Below are 23602 nucleotides of genomic sequence, written 5' to 3' on the forward strand. Positions count from 1 at the left end.
ATGCCGTTCTTTCTTTTTACGGACCACAAAAGGAAAATAAAAAAATGTCCGCCCGCACTAGTCCATATAATGGCAGTGAACAGAAACCAGCATCAAACTTAAAAAAAAAAAAAAAAAAAAGATGCAAAAGCATCACAGAATAATCCCATGTGACACGTGCCCATATATTCCCTGTATTCTGGGTGTATAACGTAGGGTTTGGTGAAAAACCAAAATCCTGACTTTGACTGATGGTCTTCAGTGCGAGACTCTATTAGTCTCTGACTCGGCCAGAAAAAGCACACGAGTTGTGATATATCAAGATTAACAAAAAGCCACATGAAATACAATGCCTAGAAATCCCCAAAAAGTATCGGTGTATTTTCTCCACTTTACAGACAAATATCACCAGACCAGAACTGTTGTTGTCAGATGACAGTCAGTGACAGTTGACTATTCACTGTCATTATATCGATGAAAGTGAACGGGACATTTTTTTTTATTTCTCTTTTTGTGGTCCAAAAAAAAAAGAAGAAGGGCATACGGCATTAGAATAACACATGGGGGAGTAAATGATGGCTTTCAGTTCATTTTAGGGTGAACTAAACCTTTAAACTTTCTTAACTTCTTTTATTAAACATTAAAGTTATTAAGAGGGTTGACGTGTGAAATTCGTCTTTTTTTGGGCTTGTTGAACTTTCACTATATAATAAATTAATAGAGAAAGTTAAAATTAGGGAAATTCTAAGTTGTGGTTTTTCATAAGAACTTCAATTATAAATTGTGAATATAAATCCCAATTGAAACGGCATACAAAAAATAATTGATATTTAAAAATTATTATTATTATTATATCAAAGAATTGCTGTTCTCAATACTGCTAGCTAATTTGTTATTATTTGGTTATGCACATTAACCTACCCGTGTTTTACCCATATATGAAATCTGATTTAAGTTTCAAATAGTCAAAAGTGCCCCTTCATGAAGAAGGGCCATGTTTATTACATCATTGTATATCTGCACAGTCATAAACAGAAAAGTATTGCACGGATGTGGTAACTCACCCAGTTTGTTCATGAAGGTGACCCAGGGCAGGTACGTGGTCTGGTAAACGGTTTGAAGAGTGCCAGTATCACCTTCCTCCAACTGGACTGCATGTCTCCTACAACACAGACATCCAGACATGTCTATAGGCCTACGCGGATGATAACTGCTTTTGTTAGAGGTCATCTCAGCATTTACGTCAGAAATCAGAAATGTCAGTATTCTCCCACCACCCACGACCAAATTATCTATTGTATTCGGACAACACAAAAGGATGAGTGGTAATTTAATTACCATCCAAATTGGCGTCTCAGAAATTGGACAAAAATCATTTTGGAAATCTGATTATTCTGATTTTGCACAGTAATAAGAATTTGTGTATATGGCACAATGGAGGTGTTTCGGAGAACATCTGTGACCCATGCTGACAAAATAAGTGGAAATGAGCAAATAAAAAAAATGAGTTACATTCTCTGTTAAAATACACAACATTATGTATGATTTGTTGGAATCAAACATAAATAACTGAGCTACACCTGCTTGAAGTTGATAGAGTCAGTTTTTAAGTCAATTTGAAGAAAAATCAAGTTTTCTAAAGGTTTTAAAGGAAATTAATCAAGCAATCATAGCTTAAAATCCCCAGTAATAACGCCAAATTTGGCACAAACCAAGTCAAAACCAAATATCTATAGGAAAAATATATATTAAACATTTGTTCCAATGATACCACAATTGTTTGATTAACATTTATTTTAACAGACAGCTCATATAATAAGACCTACTGTACCGCACGGATGTAATATTATATTACATAAATTCCTCCAACAGTTAACCTAACATTTATTTAAGACATAACAGATGATGTTTGCGTGAATACTCGGCAAGACAGATATTTTTAAATACTGTAATTCTGTGTATACAGTATGTGTATATCGCTGTCTTTGTGCTCACGCATCAGGATCTGACAGTCCGTGCGAGTAAGATCGTTTTGTTTACATCAGCATGAGTTTGAAAATCACATTTCATTGGTTCACACTCATGCCATTGAGAATTCGCTATGAATATTCACAACGTAGGAACGCTGCGCTTTAAAACAATACCAAACTTGTGCTGAGGGGAAACGCGAGAAGCGAGCAGAGAAAAACAGCATTTTTCATGGTCAAAGGAAAAGGACTCCTCTCAGAAAATGAACAAATAAAGATACTTTTAGATGTTTAATTGCTATTTGGAGCATTTGGATCGCTAGACGAGGGCTTAGGGAACTAATATTTATAAAAATCTCAAAAAACAACCATAATTTACATTTTTCACTTGTTTTGCCTGCAGCTCGAATTTGTCCCGTGCGCATTCGGACTCCTTTTGCAGCACAGGTTAAATATACTTTTTTTTTTTTCAGCTTTATATCAATTAACAAACACTTTTATACTAGTTTCAGTTTTAAATGGCACACTTGGTCTGTTTTGTTGTCTTACCATCTGAACATGAAGCTTGTGCAGATGTCATTTGAACAAACATAACCCTAGCAAACTAAATGTATTATGTACCTCTGGGCCTGCTCTTGTTCGACTGCCATGGCTTTCTCATGGTTCCACTGCTGTTTGACACTCTCCGTCTTGTGTCTCCGTCTGCCTATGCGACTGTCCTCGGCACGCTCCGGTATGATGTCATCCGTTGTCTTTGGACTGCCAAGTTCAGAAGTTTCTGGTTTACTCTACCAGACACACACACACACACACACATCATAAGACAGATAACTGGCACCAGCCCAATGATTTCTCTAGCATGTATGCTTCATTGCACACATTGCTGACCATCAATGCAATTTTGAAGGCGTTGACAGTCGTAATTAATGAGAGCAATTTGCTGTTAATGAAGACAGCACATGCTGAGTGAGCACACGCACCAACATTTCCCAGAAGCTGCGGCGGGTGCTTTTGCCCGTGGGTGTGGTGGACTCGGGCGTGCTGGCTCCGGTGTTCGGGGTGGAGCTGGGCGCAGAGATTAGGGTGATGGGAGAGGGGCTGGTTCTGTGCCCGTGGGCTCCACTGGGCCGCCGATGACTCTCCTTCACCTCTTTACTGTCGCACTGCAGAAGACTCAAGGAAACTACAGTGACAAAACACTAAGAATCAGCAAAACCAGGACAAGATCATCTATATACGCAGATGTTCAAAACATGGGGGTCAGTAAGTTTTGTTTTTGATGTCTCTTCTGCCCACCAAGACTGCATTTATTTGATCAAAAATAAGTAGAAAGAGTGAAATATTATTAGCATTTAAAATAATTGTTTTCTAAAACATCATTTATTCCTGTGATTGAAGCTGAATTTTCAGCATCATTACTCCAGTCTTCAGTGTCACAGAAATCATTCTAATATGCTATTATTACCAGTGTTGAAAACAGTTTTCATGCTTAATTTTGTCTTTTTTTCAGGATTCTTTTGATGGATAGAAAGTTCAAAAGAACAGCATTACTTTTTTTTGTAACATAATAAATGTTTTTATTTTCACTTTTGATCAAATTAATTCATCCTAGCTGAGTAAAAGTATTACTGAATGGTAGTGTATTGAGGAAAACGTGTGACACAGATAAAAAAAAGTCAAATAAAAATAAAGAAATTAAGAACAAATAATTAAAACTAAAAGCATCAGCACAAATAAATACAATAGAGCAGGGATGGGCAACTCCGGTCCTCGAGGGCCACTGTCCTGCAGAGTTTAGCTCCAACCCTGACAAAAATTATTTTTTAGTAATCCTGAAAACATTGATTAGCTTGTTCAGGTGTGTTTAATTAGGCTGCAATAGAGTAAAGAGACAAATAAAATAAACAGTGTTTTCCGTTTTTTTAACATTAGTTTTCAGATACAGAAATTGAATTGAAAAGAGATCAAATGTAAAACAACATTGCATATAATCTTCACTGTATAAATTAAACAGATTAATCACTATTAAAGTTACGAAAGCTATTCAGTCAAGAGCAGTGAGTGATTTCCTTGTCTTTTTTTGTTTGAACAACATTAAAAACACAGACAGCAGAAATATTAGGCTTCTGTCACTTTAAGACTAATGCACATATACAGTACAATGATACTGATACACGTGCTGCCTATATCAAATGTTTACATTAGACATATCCTACTATGTTTGGATGTGTAGGATGTAGGATACTCGCCAAAATGGGAATTTTGACAATTTTTGTGTGAACTTGTCCTTTCAAGTGCAAGACTTGAAAGCGAACTCAATAGTGTTTGTGCGCTTCGGATGAGTGCACACACAAATCTTCTCACAGATCGCGACTCCGAAATGACAAAAAAGCACATTAAAAGTAGTCCATGCAGCACATCACATGGGCATCAGCTCCTCACCTGTACTTTCATCCCGTTGGGCGGCAGCAGGCAGACAGAATGTGTCCAGACACAACGCGTTGGGCAGCACGCGCATCTCCATGATGACGTCACCGAGGGCGTGGCGTAGGGCGGCCCTCAGTCTGTCTGTCAGCTGCAGCGGGCTGACATTACCCTGCTCCCACACGTCGAAGCGCACACGCACAGCTGCTCCTGCGCACAGAGGTCACACACATGCATTTAAAGTCGGTATGAAACGGAAGTTGCGCTAGACTTTTCCTCCCTTTTGTGACGAACAGGGCTTGACATAAATTTTTTTGCTCACCAGCCACTGCATTTTCTCTGGCCACAATTTTGAGCATCACGGCGAAAAACTACCATATAGATATTTTTAATATTATCTCATAATTTGTCAGCAGGTATATTAGGCTGCTGTCACTTTAAGACCTGACGCATGGATCCATTATACTGTTACACATGTCTTTTCTTTCTCAACTCACTTGAAACATAACTGACTGTGTTTACATGAATACTCTCACAGAGACTTCAGAGTTCCCAAAACCTGCGATGAGATGACTAAACGCCTGTGAAGAGACGACTCGACGCCTGTGAAGAGATGACTCAGCGCCGGCGATATGTTATGCCCTAAATTAATACATGATTAACTAACTGTATTTTTTTTTCTATGTACTTTTCTGAAATGCACTTTCTGTAAAGCTGCTTTGAAACAATATGTATTGTGAAAAGTGCTATACAAATAAATTGGAATTTGAATTTTGAATTTGAATACTCGCCAATTTTGACATTATTGTGCGTGTATTTGACAGTTTATGAACAATAAGTAGCAAAAAAGAACTGTAAGCACTGAGAGGCGGCTTTATGTGAGCGTAATTGGGTGTGAGCACAAAATCTGCGGGAATGAGTAAAATTATGTGCAATATGTGCAATCCCACGCCCACATTCAAGCCCTGTAACAGCAACAATATTCATCCGGAGCAAATAAAATGAGTGAGTGAGAGGAGGCGGGTTTGTGTGTAACTGTGAGAAAGCGCAGCTGGTATCGTGTATCTATTATGCGGAAAATGAGTATTGGAAGCATTTCATATATATTAGTATCAAATCAATATTTTTGACAACACTATCTGTTGCCATGTTAGAAGACTACAATTGAAAATTTTATATATTATATATACAATTCAACCCGCCAAAGCGGCTAGTGGTAATGACTGCGTTCAGCGCCACCGCTCAAATACATCCACATTTGGCGAGTGTTAATGACGTCAAGGGAATTGATTGGATGGTTGTGGTTTTCTATTGGTGGATCTCATGTGAGTGACAGGTTGCCCCACCCTCATCATCAGAGAAGAGATGAGATGCTGCAAGAGGGAGGGGAAGATAGGCTGATTAAAGATTATGAGGGCGCATGAATTACTGTTTGTTTGCAAAGGCTTGCCAACCTGAGCTCTGGCTGAGAGAGTCCACCTTAACAACCGTCGTCAAGGCCTCAAACAGGTCTGGCTGGAGGGAGATGCTGGAAACGTCAGCTCTAAGTGCCGGTCCGCTGTCGTCCTGAGCGGGAACCTGCAGCGCGCAGCCTTTAGCGTCCACGAATGACAGCGCGATGCAGGCGATACCTGGGGAGCGCAGCAGGTGAACAGGGTTAGAGGAGAAAGTGATGGAGGCAAGAAGTAAATGAGCTTGACAGAGAACTGAAGAAAACAGATGCAAAAATTGATGCAAACTCAAATGAAAGCAATAAATTCAGGTTTGCTATAGAGACGCATGCTGATACGTTTGTGTCTCTTCAAACAAAGCCACTTTCTGTGCTCAAGGTGCTGATTTTTATTAAAAGTATTTTTTTTTCTGCTTTTTATTACATGAAGGTTATAAGAAATCGGTCTTTAAACTTTTTAACATATCCTCATCATTTATTATGCTTCTTTTTTCAAATGCCTTTTATGTACAGATCCGATGACCCTGATGACACAGCCTTTTAATATTAAAATATGAAAAAGCATCATGAAACTATGATGATGTTAACAAAAAGTGAAATAAACAAAACATTTCAATATTTATTTGAAAATGAATTTTTTTGTACGCATTTCAAAAATTATACCGTCCCTTTAAAAACAACAACTTTGTTTTAATAATTTATGTTTTTCAGAAGTTGTGCAGTTAAATAGCACTTGTGAACAGCATGTTTTTTATTGGGTGTAATTTGAATTTCATTCAAGCTGTAATTTAGTCAAATAATGCAAAAAGTGTGGAAATATTATTTAATAGTAGAGATGCACATATACTAAATTTCTCGGCCAATACCGATAGCCGATTATTCAGAATGATATATGCCGATACTGATAGTTTTAATGTCTTAAAGAAGAGAAAAAAAGTACACTGCGTTAGACTAAACTGGGAAGGGTCACAGCATTTACATATTGTTGCCCTATTGCTAGTTCGATTGCTTCTATTGCTCTCCTCGTTTGTAAGTCGCTTTGTATAAAATCGTCAGCTAAATGATTAAATGTAAATGTAAAAACATTTGTCCCAACTAATACTGTAAACTATATCGGGAACCCTCCCATTTGGTACATTACTATAATATTCGAGGTTAAAGTTAACAACAGAGCCCAAACTATTATATTCAACTGCTATTTATATATGTACTTGTATTAAAGATGAAGAAAAGACTCACTTGAACAGAGGCGCTACAGCGCATTTCAGAGCATCAAAACGCCATTTATTGTTTGAATTTCATAAAAAAATGGACATAGTTTGAAAGCTGAGACTTTGTTGCTTATCAGAGGTAAGCACAAAGCTGTTTGCGATTATTGGATGGGGGGCACACTACAAATAAAAAAGCACAGACCTGGAGACTAAACAGGATCAAATACAGCTTTAATGTCGCTACTTTTCAAGTGTTAATGCATTATTGTAGCATTAACTTGCCCTAAATTCAACACAACACACATTTTCTTCACACACAGTATGAGTTGCAGTCTGACACTGAGTTGATTGACAGGATATAATCAGCTGATCATCGGCTGTTTTAAACAATCAGATGACAGTGAAAATAATTGCTTTTATTATTGACCGATACATCGATGCATACTTATTTAATATTTTACTTTGGATCCATAAAATGATAGATATGAAATTAGCTGGTGGGCTAGTCTGACATTTTTATTCTAAAACTGCTTAAAACAGTTTCCACAACTGTCATTTTCACCACGAAACAGTGTTGTTTTCGACAATAGAAAACGTTTAAATAAAATTACATAGAAAAACTTAAACAAAAAAAAACTTAAGTGAAAATAAGAAATGTTGTCCAACTGAAATAAATACATTTAAGTTGAAGAGCTAAAATGACTAAAACTGAAGTAAAAATAAATTAAAGTAGAAAGAGAAATATTTAAGGTAAAAAAAAAACTAATAAAAATGTCAAAAGCTCATAACAAAATATAAAAAAATGTCCCAATGTTGCTTAAAAGTGTATAAAGTTTTCAGAGAGTTTATTTTCTAAAAGTCCACAAGGATGAAAGTGCCCACAGTTGAAGAAACACCCATATGTACCCTTAAATTATATAAACACAACTATATTTCAGAAAAACAATGCCTCTACTTGAGTACAAACTCTCATAAATCCTTTAAATGGGTTTTTCTGCTGTTGTATTGACTCGGTTGTGCTGTTTACAGCGTGAAGCCGCGGCTCTGATAAGCGCAGAAAGAGAGAGATTTCCATCATTAGATTCTCAGAGATCGATGGCGCCTTCGCTCCAGTGGTTGTGGCTGTAAGAAAGCCTCGCAAACAGAGCGGCGGTCGCATTAAAAGGCATTAGCAGCAAACAGTGGAGCGCGAGCAGGGATTTATCCAGCTGCTTGTATTAGCGTATGCCGTTAGCGCTTTGAAGCATGATCGATGTGTAAGTGTGTGTGTGTGTGTGCCAGATATCAGATACTAATGCGTTGCACACACAATCACCTGAGATAAATCACCCCTGTGCTCTTACATGCTAAAGTGTTCATGCATTGTGCACAAGTGTGGCCTGGATGCAAGGTTGCATTTGGTCTGAAACACACAATACACGAGTACATAAATGCTTCCATCTAAGCAAGCTCAATTTCCTGCATCATCGCATTTCTAAAATGTGTCAGAAAGTGATTCACAATGCAATGGAAGTACATGTTGTTTTCAGAGCAGTGCCAATCAATGAGTAGCTTCTCTTTGCCCTCTCATCTAAGAACTCCATTGGCTGTGATCTTTTAAGAGCACTTGATGAGGTGTGATGTAGTGTGGCGTGCCCCTTGTGCTCCACTGAGACTACATGAAGACAGAGAAGGGCCCTTCAATCTCTGCTGGACTCTGTCTGACCGAAGCCCTAGAGCCCATCATGGAAGTCACTTTCTGATTTATAATGACAGCGGCAGAGAGTGTGAATGAGATGATGTTGAAATCTGAACACACAGAAAATCTGATCTCATATATCATACACGGTACAAAGTGATCATTTTAACGAAGAAAAAATACTGTAAAGTGCATTACACAATGAGAAATGTTCATATACAATGAAAGAATAAATGTAGCGATACTTGCAAAATTTGAAGGGTTGTTTTCGAAAGATACCTTAAATTTAAACTTATGATTATAAGTTCACCTTAAAGTTTTATACATTAACATTAGTTAAAGATAACATGAACTGACATTTCTTAACTAGTTTCTATGATAAATTATACATACTACTAATTATAAGCCTACTGTTCGGTCAGTATTATATTTTCTGGGAGAGATTAATTCTATTTAGCAAGGAAGCATTAAATTAAACAAATATGACAGTAACGACATCTATGTTACAAAAGATTTCTGTCTCAAATAAATGCTGTTCTTTTGAACTGTCTATTCATCAACATTTTTTTTAAATAAAATCTACTTAAAAATATAGTAAAACAGTAATATTGTAAAACATAATTACATTTTTGATCAAATAAATGCAGCCTTAGTGAGCCTAAGAGACTTTCAGAGACATTTAAAAAATTTAACCGCCCCAAAACGTTTGTCAACATTATTAATTGCATTTTGAACTAGCATGAAAAATTATTTAAACAGTTCCTAGTTACAAAAACCTACTAATATTAATGCTGTAAAAATGCTCTTTGTTAGTTGCATAAAAAAATTAACACACACACACACACACACACACACACACACACACACACACACACATACATACATACATACATACATACATACATACATACATACATGCAAAGGTACACTATTATATAACTCAAATAATACAAATATTAAAACTAAAAATCAATATTAGTGTATGTGCTGGAAACATAATTTGATTATGAAAGCTGGCGAAACGCATGAGGACCCCGGTTGTTTAGTACTCTTCTGTATTATTAATTTAGATTTGTAACATATCATAAAATCAAAGCAGAACACCAGTGTAACATTCATCTGTGAGCAGGATCTGCTTCTCTATATCAACACTGTCAAACACATGAAAGCACTGACGCTTTATTGTTTAACATCCGTGTTTGAAAATGAACGTGTCCGTGATGGAGTCGGTGAGCGGATGAATGTTGTTGGATGTATGACAGCTACTGTCTTTGTGGCTTGTGGAACAATGAACAGTGACCATTGAGCTCCATTCACTCAGAGAAACTTATTGTCTGCAGATTAAATGTTGTTTGATACTAACTAATCAAACATTAAGGTTATATTGCACTACTACTGCAAGATGTCAATCGGTGATCGTTTGCACAATGCTCTTTTTCTCAGTGAACTTCACACTGACTGACTGCAAACATTTGTTTTAATATGCGCCAGAAGCATTCAACATCTCCTAGCATTAGCAAGGTGTTTTGAGTTGGTAATTGGGCAGCTAGCTTAAAGGAACAGCTCACCCAATTTAAAAATAAACATACATTTAAGTGATTTTCTCTTATATGCATCTGCATATTGGTGCAAGACGATCTGTAATGAAAAAATCCAGGCCAGTTTCCCATTTTTCAATCTGAAGATGAAGGAAAATGAGATTTTCAGCAAATAACTGATTTAAATTCCATTACTTCCTCATATAAAGTTATGCAATGGCTTCAAAAGATTTGGAATATAGTGCACAGGTCAAATAGACAACTTCTATGATGCTTTTTATAATTTTTTAAGCTCTATAGCTCTTAAACTTTTCCTTCTGTGTTCCACTGATTCAACAAAAGCTACGTTTCCATACAAAGTTGCGAATTTTACTTGTGCGCAAAATTGGAACATGGTATTAAACATTTGAAAAAAATAAAGCACTGTTTCCATCCAGTGAGTCGAACAGAACAAAATCGCCACTTCCTGAAAACTGCCGCAAAATGTCACTAAGAAAAATGGAAGTTGCTGCAGTAGGAGAAGCCGTTGCGCAATGGGTCTTTTTTGATATATAAATTACGCTACTTGCGCACAGAAGGAACACAATAAACGCTGTCATGTTATCTTGTGTTCGGAGGTGAATGCCTGCTGTTTCGGAATGTATAAGAGATAATTAAACCGACATACTTTGCTCAGGCATTTCAGATTGATCAAACCAATAATTCAGATGCTGTGTGACGAGATCGGTCCGCTGGATAGTCCAGTTATGCAATCCCATCGTGCAAAGTCACATAGCTTTTTCATGAGCTAAGAAGAATTTATTCGGTTAATGTGCTTCCATTGTAGTTTATGTGCATGTTTTCTATCAGATAAAATATGCATGCGCCTCAATTCGAATTTTTTAAATTTCAGAATGGCGTTTCCATCTAGCGTTTTTGTATGTTATATCCCAAAACGGGTATAAAAATAGGTGGATGGAAACATAGCTACAGTGAGATCAGAACGACATGAGGGTGAGTAAACTTTCATTTTTGGGTGAACTACCCCTTTAAGCTGTGATCATGTGACCATGCAGTACCACACGCAGCCAGTGGGGGCGCAACAGGACACACAGTAGGACAGTGGAGTGGGTGGAGGGTCTTATACCTTGAAACTGAGAGGTTGGGAAGAGATTCTGAACAAGGTCCGACATTGTACCTGAGGCACAACAGACACCCACAGGACACAAACAATGAATGTGACAAATCAACATTAATGATCAACCAATAAGCAGTGTTGGGGAGTTAAGAGTAGCTGCACCAACTTAGAGCTGCAGTGTGCGATTTCTTTGTCACTCGCAGCACTAAACTCTTTGAAGTAGCATTGGAAATCTTTTTACTAGAGTTTATTTCAATTAACCAGTTTTAAGCTGTTCTAGATTTTTAAGCAATTCAAGTCATCAATTAATGTTGCTTAATTTATATAAAATTCATGGGGTTCACGTAAAACGCAGCTAAAAACCTCTCTGGTTTGAACGATATTTAGATTTCAGATTTGATTTAAAAGGAAACATTATTTTTAAAGGCCTTTCAATGTGAAACAAATGTAACTTTATGTCAGTTGTATTGTGAGTACATTGGTGTTTAAGTTTGAATCAGCTTCTGTAATCGGTATCCTAATTGGTTTGTTACAGATGAATACTGATTTAAATTAAATAAAGTTGCTTGGCAAGCTACAATTTCAGAAAACTACTGAGAGAGATGAACAGAAACAGGAAGATGAACATAGAGGTACAATTCAAATGCAAATTTCAATTAAATTGCCTGCATTAACATCAGTGCTGTTATTGTTAACTAAACCCCGAAAATTTGTTTTTTTAAATAAAATATAAAAATTTGTTGATAAACCTACTTAAACAAACAAACATTAGAAATGTTCCCTTGGCAAGTAAATTAAATAAAACTACTAAAATAAAACCAAAATAATTTAAACCTTAATAATATATATATATATATATATATATATATATATATATATATATATATATATACACACACACACAGTAAAATAATATAAAAATTTAAATAAAAACATGAAATATATAAATAATGCTAAAATAACACCGATTAATGTACTTGCGTAGGATATGTTTTGAGTCATCCCAGGACATGTAATGCCTTGTGGGAAATTCAAACCAATTTCATATCCACACTGCACTGATAATAGTGAACATCTCAGTGAAGTCCAGCCTTTAAAAACCCTGGAGGAGCTGCTCCGACCTCTCAGGAACTGATATTACTGTCATCCTGCATCAATAAACCCACAAGTAGACAATTCCAGGAGCCACAAAGCCCTTTATTTACATTCTGATTAAGTGCATGAGCTGTAATGGTGGAAGAGCATCCAGTAATGGTGCTTTTAATAGCGGGTGCATTAGGAGATCTTCAGGAGCAGCTCTGCCAGGTATTTGTGTGGACTGTCAGTTCATTAGTGTTGGGGAGAGAAGAGGAGAGGAACCCTGTGGCTCCAGTCCGAAGTTGCTCCCACTCCTCCTGACAATTATCTCTCTGCAGTTTGGGATCAAGTCATATTAGGACCCTAAGAGGCTTGACGTTAATGAGACAGACCTGGAGCCTCCCCTCCGCAGCTGTTAAAGCTCTCACAAACTTTACACTTGTACTCAAGTATATTTATAAACTCCACATTCACCCCAAAGGAGTGTTAAAAACACCCTGCTTTGGGGACCTAAAGGGGTATGCAGATTTCAGATAAGATTTAAAATGAAATGTTAACTTTAAAGGCCAAATTTCAAACTGTACTGTAATTTTCCACTTAAAGAAGTTCAACACCTATTTTGCTGTAAGCCCAGACGGCGTGTCAGTTAACGAATCATGGCGGAATGACCATTGTTTATTAGTCATAATTAAGCTGTAATTGTGAATTTAGTAACTTCATCATGTTGAATCGAGACTGCATTTATTTGATCAAAAAAGAGTAACATTGTGAATATTATTACAGTATAAAATAATGGTTATTTTTTGGACCTTTTTTAAGGATTCATTGATGAATAAAAAGTTAAAAAGAGCAACATTTAGTCGAAATAGAAATATTTTTTTCTAACAATATAAATCTTTACTATCACTTTTTATCAATTTAACACATCCTTGCTGAATAATGTGTATTAATTTCTTTCAAAAAGTAAGATTTACTGACGCCAAACTTTTGAACGGTAGTGTATATTGTTACACAAGAATTCTATTTTAAATAAATGCTGTTATTTTTTAAACTTTTTATTCATCAAAGATTCCTGAAAAGGGCATCACAGGTTATAAAAAAAATATTAAGCAGCACAACTGTCTCCAACATTGATAATGAATCAGAATGATTTCTGAAGGATCATGTGACACGGAAGATGCTGAAAATTCAGCGTTGCATCACAGAAATGAGTTATATTTTAAAGTATATTAAAACAGAAAACAATTATTTTAAATTGTAATAATATTTCACAATATTACTTTATTTTTAATCAAATAAATACAGCCTTGCTGAGCATAAGAGACTTCTTTCAAAAACATTAATAATAGTAAGGTTTCCAAACTTTTGAACAATACTGTATATATATATATATATATATATATATATATATATATATATATATATAATTTAATATTATGTACTAACTTCAACCACTGCTTAATACCTATTAGTACCTGTACTAATACTAAGACCTATAACTACCGATTAGTGTACACTTAGATCAAGGAACAATGAATTTGTTTGAGCAATGAATTCAAACCATGAATAAGATGGTAAAACGGATGTGTGTGTGTGTGTGTGTGTGTGTGTGTGTGTGTGTGTGTGTGTGTGTGTGTGTGTGGCTGGAGGAGCTCAGTCACAACGCACTGGTGTAAACAGACAGAAATGTAAACGAAACTAGGGGTGTCACGATTCTCCAAATCCTCGATTCGATTACATTTTCGATTCTAAGGTCACGGTTAGATTCGATTCTCGATTTTTTTTTTTTAAGCACAGGTTGCTGTTGCTCCTAAAAAGCTGAAATCAGTTCATCGTAATCTCACACATCTCTGTTATTATCAGTGAAGCTGACTGCACAATGAATCTTTCATAATACATAGCCTACACTTTGTTTGTTATAATTAGAGGATTTGCCAGCTTTTTTTTACTTACAGAATTCAGCACTGAACAAAAAGTCCGTTTTGAGCGGTGAGGAGAGTCTATCTTAAATGCTTCTGATTGGTCATTGCGTTCAAGAAATCAACACATATGTCTGTGATTGGCTAAATCGCTCAACGCTGCAAACATGTTATAAATAGAAACTCTGGCCTGTAAATCGTTTCTATTTTGTTTTAGTTGTTCTAGTTGCTTTTCTGCAACAGATGAAAAAAATGTATTAGTTTCTATGTTTTATTCATAGATATTTCCAGTTTGCGGGAGTCCCGCGAATCGTTTTATTCTCCCGCACACACAGAGTGAGTGCATTACCGCCCGCACTCGCGCTCGGCCATCAAATCTAGTCCCGCGCCGCACTCTATTGCGTTGGGAGTGCACGTCTATAGATCAAGAGCCCGGCCCGAGGATAGTGACAGGAAATATCGGCCAAGTTCGGGCTCGGGCATAGAATCCAAGTTAGAGGACTCACAACCTTTCAACACGTGTGTTTTTTTCCCGCGCCGTGATGAGTCGTTCATGAACGATCCGTTCATTGCCTCTGTCACGTGACAAATGAACAAAAGACTCGGAAGGTCAAGTAATTATTAATGTTCCCTGTAAATTACTTTTGACTGCATTATAATGATTTCTTAATTCAGAATATGATCAAGATTTCGTTGGATGTGTTCGGGGAATTTGCCTGTTAAAAGTATAACATTTAAAGCCCCTGAAATGACTAGAAAAAAGATTAGTTAATTTTGATGAACGAGATTGAACAATAGAGTCAGTAAAAGGATCCGAACTTTCCATCACGGGCGCGACATGGGGGCGTGGCAGTATCGACGATTCCATTTTTTATTTCGATTTTTGAGTTTGTGAATTAATTTCGATTAATTTCGATTCTAAATCGAAATCGTGACACCCTTACACGAAACAACACTGTCCAGTCAGCAAATCTAGCGAGATGGAGAGAAACTGTGCCGGCAAACACTGATGGAAGGAAGAAATAAAACTCACGAAATTTTGGCAAGGTAAACAGGCAAAGTGTGTGTTATTCAGGACCTCAAAAATAAGATTTAGGAGGAGTCACAGTGAGATACAAATCAAAGCACAGAAAAACGAGATGCGGATGATGTTTGCTAGCTGGGTTGGTGTCTTTACCTTTGCCTCCTGTTCCTTGGCCTCCAGGTTTATTGTACAGATAGATGTCATGATCCGGCAGCTCGCTGCTCAAATGGAAGTAATGCTAAGAGAGAAAACAGAGAGAAACAAAGAAAACAGATTTATGGAGACTGATAATCTAAAAAGAATGGTTACACTTTACAATAATGTTCCATTAGTTAACGTTAATTAATGCATTGCCTAACATTTACAAACAATGAGCAATTCATTTGTTACATTATTTATTCATCTTTGGTAACGTTAGCTCATGTACATTAATTAATATACTAAAAGATACATTTTTTGATTTCAATAGTGTAATAGTAAATGCTGAAATTAGCATTAAGATTAATTAATGATTTAGAAGTACTTTTCATTGTTAATTCATTGTTAATAACTAATTTTAACAAATAGAATCTGAATGTAAAGTGCAATCAAAAAAAGATGTATGCGTATTTTATTTATTTATTTTTATATCGTCAAAATGATTCTCATTTGAAGTTGCACAATATTATTGTTAATCATATCGGTACTGGCCATAATTATTGATATTTCATTATTATAGATATGATTAGGCACTGATATTTGTAATTAACAGTTAATGTTAGCCTTTTTAATTACAAATCAGACAGTAAACTATTTCTATGGCAGGTTTAAAAAGGTACTAAATGCAGACAAGTTGTAATTATAATCACTTGTTCGCCATTATGTGAGAAAACCACCATGATTATTGAGCACTTTAAATTCTAATCACATATTAGCTTAAAAAAAATGGACATTTAAGAGAATGCAGAAATGCAACAAAGAGTGTGTTTTTATGTCTTGCCTCCCGGTGGAGAAGTGTATTATGGGAGCTCTCTGAATGAACTCTCGGTGACCTGTTAAACAGAACCGCACTCACTCAGAGAGCATAACTGTCTAAACACATTTGCAGAGCTCTGCTGCGCTCACACGTTATCTGTGGTGGTTCGTTTCACACTCACATTAAAGTATAAACCGCTTATTGCAAACCACTTTGTATATATATTTACGTAATCAGCAATATTTATGACCAATGGATTTCATCAGACCATTTTAAAATGATTTCTGAAAGTGTAAAATTTAAGACAGTCACTTTTCTTTTGAAAAAGGGATATTTCGTTTGCAAAATAATCAGTTTTGAAAAATAATAAAACCTTGTGCAATAATAAATAATAAAAACGTCCTAAGAAAATATTTTGCAAAATATTCAGTTCAAAAATATAAATGATATAATAAAAATTTAATACGTTTTTATTAATAATAATAATAATTCAAAATATTTTTACAATACAAAATAGATTATTCTTTAATATTTTAAATATAATTATGCATCATTTTTTTAATTTTATGACTCATGAGTCATTGTACCCCTGTGTAATATTAGTTCATAAAGGCTTAAATTACACCATGTTTAAATGTTTTGGTGAGTATAAACTGTACTGTTGTTTGAATCAGGGAACATTTTACAGATTTATAATGTCATTTCTAAACCTAAATCTACAGCAGTGCTTCACTGACATGTGACCATCTCTATGAATCAAATGCGCTGGGAATGTGTGCGTCTGTCAGTCTGTCTCAGATTGAGGATACCTTGAAGTGGTGCTCGATGTTGCTGTCAGTGTATTTGGGGATGTGGAGGAAGATGAGGAGGTTCTGGCGGAGGTAGTGAGCCACGGCCTGGATCCACGGCACACAGTACTGAGGCAGACAGAACTCCATCACTTCCGTCGCCGGAGAGCCGGGAGGCTGAATGAACTGAGACAAAGGAGGAGGAGTGGAAGTGAAAAAATGATGTATAATCAACACAAATCACATCCATAGTCTATTATCCAACCATTAAATCTCAGTCGACATGCCAGCTGACCGCCCACAGACGGAAACTGACCCTCTGATGTATAGAGAGAGAAACAAAGACCGCACCTTCAGCAGCTTTTCGATGATACTTCAAAAAATCTTCGATAAAGACTCGCTCTGAGATGAATCACAACATTACAAGCTTTGATTCAAAGCAAAAAGTATTTAAAAAATCAGAAAAGAGCAAAACGGCTTCAGAAGACTCTAAATAAAGTGCATGAGTTTTATTTTATGATACTTTCATTGCATTTTTTCACAAATGTCTGTCTCTGCATAGAGAAGGTAAATATCATTTGCTTAAAGTCCCCCTGAAGTCAATAAATGTATCCCTTAAAACTCATCTTTGATCACCAAAATAACATATTTAAAAGTTTTTTCCTTGAAATAAAATTCTTCGTGCCTTAGAATATCTTAAATGTAACTCGACACCCTTGCCTCATTTACTACACGCGGTTCTATGAATATGCAAATGAGCCCCGCCTCCACTCACTCACTCAGCTCAGAGATCCACTCGTTGACGATCACACGTTGATCTGATTGGTTACAAGGTAGTTTGTGACGTCAGAAACACCAGCGATTTCAAACCGTGTTTTTGAGACTATCCTTGGTTCAATGCAGTTTAAAAGGTACACCGTGTAGGAGGTACACTCTCCCGTCTAGCGGTGAAACTGTAATTTGCATTCAAACGTATAGTGCTCTCTCGCGCCTCGCTTTTTCAAATGCGTATTGCAACTACGGTAGCCGTTATGTAACAAGAAGATATGACAACATGTCTGGGAAAAGCTATGCCGATATTTACCCTCGTTTTTTGAATTCGCCGGTCAAGTTTTTTGGCGACGAGGATTCCTTCTGCTGTGGCTCGGCATAAGTATGATCCTGCGTGATGAAGTATCGTGCAGTGCAGCCTTTCAAATTTGCCGGGACAGTGACAAGCGCCTCTCACTGATCTCCTTGTCCGTTTCAGCTGTCACGTGACACTGGCTCTGAACGAAAACGGTAGGCTAGTGCTTTTTGTCCCTCTCTTCTCTTAATTTATTTTTATTTATTTATTTTCAAAATGGCGGAAAGACATGGAAGCCTCCTTGGACTTACCCGTCTAATGTAAATAAAGATAAGAAATTCTTTGCTAATGAGGATAAGTAAGATCATTGGCAGAGGTAATTTTACACCAGTGAGGACATATTTATGAATAAAGACATTGATTTTAGCTAATAAAATACTTAAACGACTACACAGTGTACCTTTAAGGAGAAAATACTCCTTGACTTGTGAATTTGTACATGGCTTGTCTCAAAGCATTTTTAAAAAGATGTGTAAACAACATTAAAAGCTTGATTTTCTCTACAGGGGGACTTTAATCTGTTCTGCACCAGCCTGTGGTTAAGAACGAGTCAGACACAGAAAAAAGAGAGATGGTGGATGAGACTGAGAACGAGTGATCACCTCCACATCTGCAGGCGTCAGTTTACAGTTCCTGACCAGCATGACTGTAATAATGTCCAGCGTGGCCTCGTCCAGACGCTTCCTCAATACCTTCACTAATTCATCAGTGATCTCTGGACCTGTACATCACAAAACATAACATCTCACTATAATATATGTCACAGTATGCAAGTAAAATTGTTCACAGATTGGAAGCCATTTCATATTAACTTTCGATTTATAAATTAAGCCTCCCTAGCAGGTGCCGATATACCTCAGAGCTGCTCGCCTAAGCATGAAAAGTCCCAATAAATTACAAATACGCATTTAAAATTAAACTGATAGACTGGAAATGATTTGTATGGTTACAGTGTGTGAAGGGCAACAGCGCCTCCTGTCAGATGCTGATGCCACTGCATGCGCTGTTGGAGAGTCCTGAATGACTTAGCTAAAAATCTATGCCTCTGTACTTAAAAGTTTTTTTTTACTTATCTAAATCTTTGCTGTATACTCAACTTCCTCCAGACAAAAGTTTGGGCACAATTGACTGAATTTATATTTTACGCATATATATATATATATATACACACACACACACACACACACACACGAATAAATCTTGAAGACCCCGAACCTATATATATATATATTAAGATAAAAAAATCTTAAAGACCCCATATATATATATATATATATATATGTTTGGGGTCTTTAAGATTTTTTTATGTTTCAGAAAGAAGTCTCTTCTGCACAGCAAGGCTGCATTTATTTGATTAAAAATACAGTTAAAACAGTAATATTGCAAAATATTATTACAATTTAAATATTTTTTTTTCTTTTTTTTCTATTGTAATATATGTTCAAATGTAATTATACCCTTACACATAAAAAATTATCCCACATTAGGATTTTACCCTCTTTTTTGTGTGCAATTTTTGCTAATATAAATGTAATATAAACATTTAATATGTAAAAGAAGAGAGAAAAAAAGAAAATAGTAAAAAAATATTTTGTAACATATTTCAGTCACTGCATAATTCTTATACTTCATTAATAAGTTTTAATATTTTTTCTATTATTCAAAAATGTGCAAAATAGTCATAATAAAGAACTAATAAATATTTGCTCCTCAAAATTAAGATAAAGGCAGTTTGTTGTCTTTCTTGTTAAACCATTTCAACTGCTAAAAACGCATCTCAGGTATCGCTGCCCTATTCTATTCTACTTGTGTTCTTTCAAGTTTGTATATGAATGAACAAACTATAAAAGAACTGTAATGAAAGAACTTGATCCGAAATGAACGGCTCCTTATTGGTTCTGGTCTCAGTTAGTCTGGTTTGGGAAGGCGTGTTGCCTGTAGTCGTGTAATATCCCTAAGAGAAACAACACATTTCACTGCATCTTGTGTTTCATCTCACTGTTTTCACACATGTATCTGTCCCTCTCTCTCACCTGCAGTCCCCACGCCATGCACCAGCAGCAAAATGTGTTTGTCCACCAGTCCAACCGGCCTTGAGCCTTCCTGAGATGAGCGTGATGCCTATGAACACATACATGTTATAACATACTTACATCACCCATGTGCCTGTTTTCCAGGCAATAAACACATAACTCAGATCTTCTATCGCTCATCTCATCAGAATGAGCCTCATGATTGGCGTAAACACAAGGACAGGTCAGTGCTTTGCAAGGAGCAGGTAAATCATTCACTCCGGGAAAGGGGATCGGAGCCCTAATGACTCCTGAGGGCTCTGGTTTCCTAAAGCGTAATGAGAAGTGACAGTATGTGAATGTTACCGTGAGGTCCTCGGAGCCCAGCGGCTCTTGGCTGCGGGCCAGACCGACAGAGCGTGTGTGCATGTTTCCATCCAAATCACTGTACTTCCCTGCCTGAGATGTCTCTGAGAGTCTGTGGAGACAAGATAGATGGGGCGAGAAGGTCAAGATCATGAAAAGAATTCAAAATAATTCTAGCAATCATTTAGGCCCCGTTTTGGTTGATCGGATCACAAGTAGACGAGGGAGACACATTCCCGTTTACACCGAGTGTTTTAATCCATATCTTTTGTCCACTTTCACTTCTGTCATGATTTCTTTGAGGGAGGGTCTATTGGTGGGTTAATGTATGGGTTTTTTCATAATGGACAAAATAAGGTTGCACATTTTACATATGAACGTGACTGGAGACGACAGAAAAACACACGGAGAGCATCAGCTTCCTCCATAGGCTTCTAAGGGATTGAAACTTGTTCCCCGAAAAGTTATTAAAGACATCGTTAAAATAATCCAAGTGACTACAGTGACTCAATCTTAAGTTTATCAAGCGACGAGAATACTTTTTGTGCGCAAAAACAAACAAAAATAACAACTTTATTTCAACTATTCATTTCCTTCTCTGTGGGCCTCGAGTGAGTTAGCGTAGTGTGATAGCGTAGAGCTACGTCACACGTAGGCTCACTATTGGCCGACGCTGGTCATGTGTGTGATGCGTGTGACGTACAACACAGAAACACTTACGTTGTTACACTAGTGAACTCACTCGAGGCCCACAGAGAAGGAAATGAATAGTTGAAATAAAGTTGTTATTCATGTTTGTTTTTGCACACAAAAAGTATTCTCGTCGCTTGATAAACTTAAGATTGAGCCACTGTAGTCACTTGGACTATTTTAACGATGTCTTTAATAACTTTTCGGGGAACAAGTTTCAATCCCTTAGAAGCCTATGGAGGAGTGATCCAGCTCTCACATTTAATCAAAAATATCTTAATTCGTGTTCCGAAGATGAACGAAGGTCTTACGGGGTCTTACTTTGGTCTTTGGACCAAAACACATCTTAATACCAGCTGTAATCTTACAGTAGATTATAGTGAGACTGAAAGAGAGAACCCACAGGTGGAGCAGTTGAAGAGATATTGTACAGTGGCAGACAGATATATCAGCACACTTTCTGCTTTTAATTATTTTTTAAATAAATAATGTGAATCAGCCATCGACATTTAGGGAAGTTAGTGGGAAATATCAGCTCCACAAACTACAAGCAACTGCAAACACTATAATTCACTAACTTAAAGTATCTAATTGCATTCAGGCTATTTAAGGGAACAATATCTTTTTAAATGAGATTTATTTGATAATCAGAGCTGGATTTATCTGGCACTAAACAATGAAGACTGCAATTAGGGTGATACATATACAAATAAAAGAATCAGAAAACAAACTATAGAAACAGATACACTACTGATCAAAAGTTTGGGGTTAGTAACTTATTATATTTATATATTTTTTTAAATAAATACATTCAGCAAGGATGCATTATATTGAGCAAAAGTGACAGTAAAGACATTTATAATGTAACAAAAGATCTCCGATTCAAATAAATGCTGTTCTTTTGCTATTCTTGTACTTTCAAAACCAAAGAATCCTGAAAAAATTGTATCAGTTTCCACAAAAATATGAGTTGTTTAGTTAGAGTTATGATGCTGAAAAATCAGCTTTGATCACAGGAATAAATTACATTTTAAAATACATTCAAATGGAAAACAGTAATGTTAAACTGTAAAAACATTTGCTGTATTTTTGATCAAATAAATGCAGATTTGGTGAGCATAAGAGACTTCTTTCAAAAACATTAAAAAAATTCTTGCAGACCCCCAATTTTTGAACAGTTGAGCAAGTTGCAACATTAACATTCACACATACGCATTTGGATGACGTTTTCACCCATAGCGGTTTACCATGTTCTCAGATTCTCAACATTATCCACTGAAAAACTTAAACTGGTCAGTCACTAAAATGGAGACATTGTGAGCTTCAGACTCACCGGAGGTAGAACACAGATTTGGTGGTGCGCTCCTGATAGACAAACATGTTTTTGCGGTTGACCACACAAAAGGCATTTAGAACGGAGCGCAGAGCCTGCATAGCTGAAAGAATCACGGAGAATAATAATATCATCTTAGGGTACAAGCATACCAGTTTTTACATGGTAAAAATGTGTCTTCCACCTGATTGGTCCACTCAGGCGTCACTCACCTCGGGACACGCCCATGTTGGGCCCCATTTTGAGCCGTGGGTGAATATAAATAACGGTTCTCCAGACCACGTCACAGGCGAAGTAACCTGGTATGAAATGCATAGTGGCGGCGAGGTAGTCCCGCGGCTGATAGCTCTCATCGGCGTTGTAGTCTGTGCCGGAAAAAAGGTGCAATTATGGGAATGAGACTTTAATCTGAACACTTTCATAACAAAAGAGAGATTAGCAGGATTATCTGAACTCAACAGGCCCGCAGAGCACCTCAAGTTGTACAATATGAACACACAAATGAAGCATTTGGGCATTCATCTCTGTGGTCGACAGGATCCAGAGGCAGAACTGAGGCAGAACAACAGGCCATATTAGGACATTAGTGCAGTAATTCATGCTAAACAGCAGTTATAAAATTGTAGTCAATGAGGCGAGTGCTCAGACTCACACTGCTGCCTCATTATCACTACCCTTGAATTGACCTTCCCGACAGGCTTTTTTTTATTTTTTCAGTCTGTGTGTTTGTTTGTATTCGTGTAAATTATGCTCCATTTCACAGGGGCATCATCAGGCGCTATTAACTTTCTTCTGCATATCAAGAGAGCAACAATATCGACAGATTTAATTTAAACAAAGCCATACGCATGGTATGGGGCTGCACGATTAATTAAAATTGAATTGGCTTTGTGCGATTATTGCGTTATGGTCGCGATTTAATTAAATAAATTACGTTTCAGAGTTTGG

The 23602-nt window shown here is 36.6% G+C and overlaps 1 protein-coding gene across 31 annotated transcripts in view; it reads right to left on the reverse strand.

Moving 5' to 3' along the window:
* The window catches only part of szt2 (SZT2 subunit of KICSTOR complex), a 115753-nt gene that overhangs the window by 44207 nt on the left and 47944 nt on the right, over positions 1–23602 (reverse strand). For 16 of the 31 annotated variants that reach the window (XM_077199854.1, XM_077199856.1, XM_077199855.1 and 13 more), the window contains 12 exons: positions 22867–23019; positions 22655–22757; positions 20632–20743; positions 20287–20374; positions 18856–18974; positions 17149–17313; positions 15538–15622; positions 5825–6001; positions 4389–4580; positions 2927–3129; positions 2568–2734; positions 1044–1141 (listed from right to left, as the gene is read on the reverse strand). In XM_077199854.1, the coding sequence (XP_077055969.1) occupies positions 1044–1141; positions 2568–2734; positions 2927–3129; positions 4389–4580; positions 5825–6001; positions 15538–15622; positions 17149–17313; positions 18856–18974; positions 20287–20374; positions 20632–20743; positions 22655–22757; positions 22867–23019 (1662 nt within the window). Of the gene's footprint in view, positions 1–1043; positions 1142–2567; positions 2735–2926; positions 3130–4388; positions 4581–5824; positions 6002–11373; positions 11425–15537; positions 15623–17148; positions 17314–18855; positions 18975–20286; positions 20375–20631; positions 20744–22654; positions 22758–22866; positions 23020–23602 lie in introns of all 31 variants that reach the window. The other 15 variants (XM_077199835.1, XM_077199826.1, XM_077199830.1 and 12 more) reach the window with 1 other exon arrangement.

Source organism: Siphateles boraxobius, unplaced genomic scaffold, assembly GCF_051911475.1.
Source record: "Siphateles boraxobius isolate OS27281-9 unplaced genomic scaffold, OSU_SipBor_1 41, whole genome shotgun sequence".
Taxonomy (NCBI): Eukaryota; Metazoa; Chordata; class Actinopteri; order Cypriniformes; family Leuciscidae; genus Siphateles; species Siphateles boraxobius.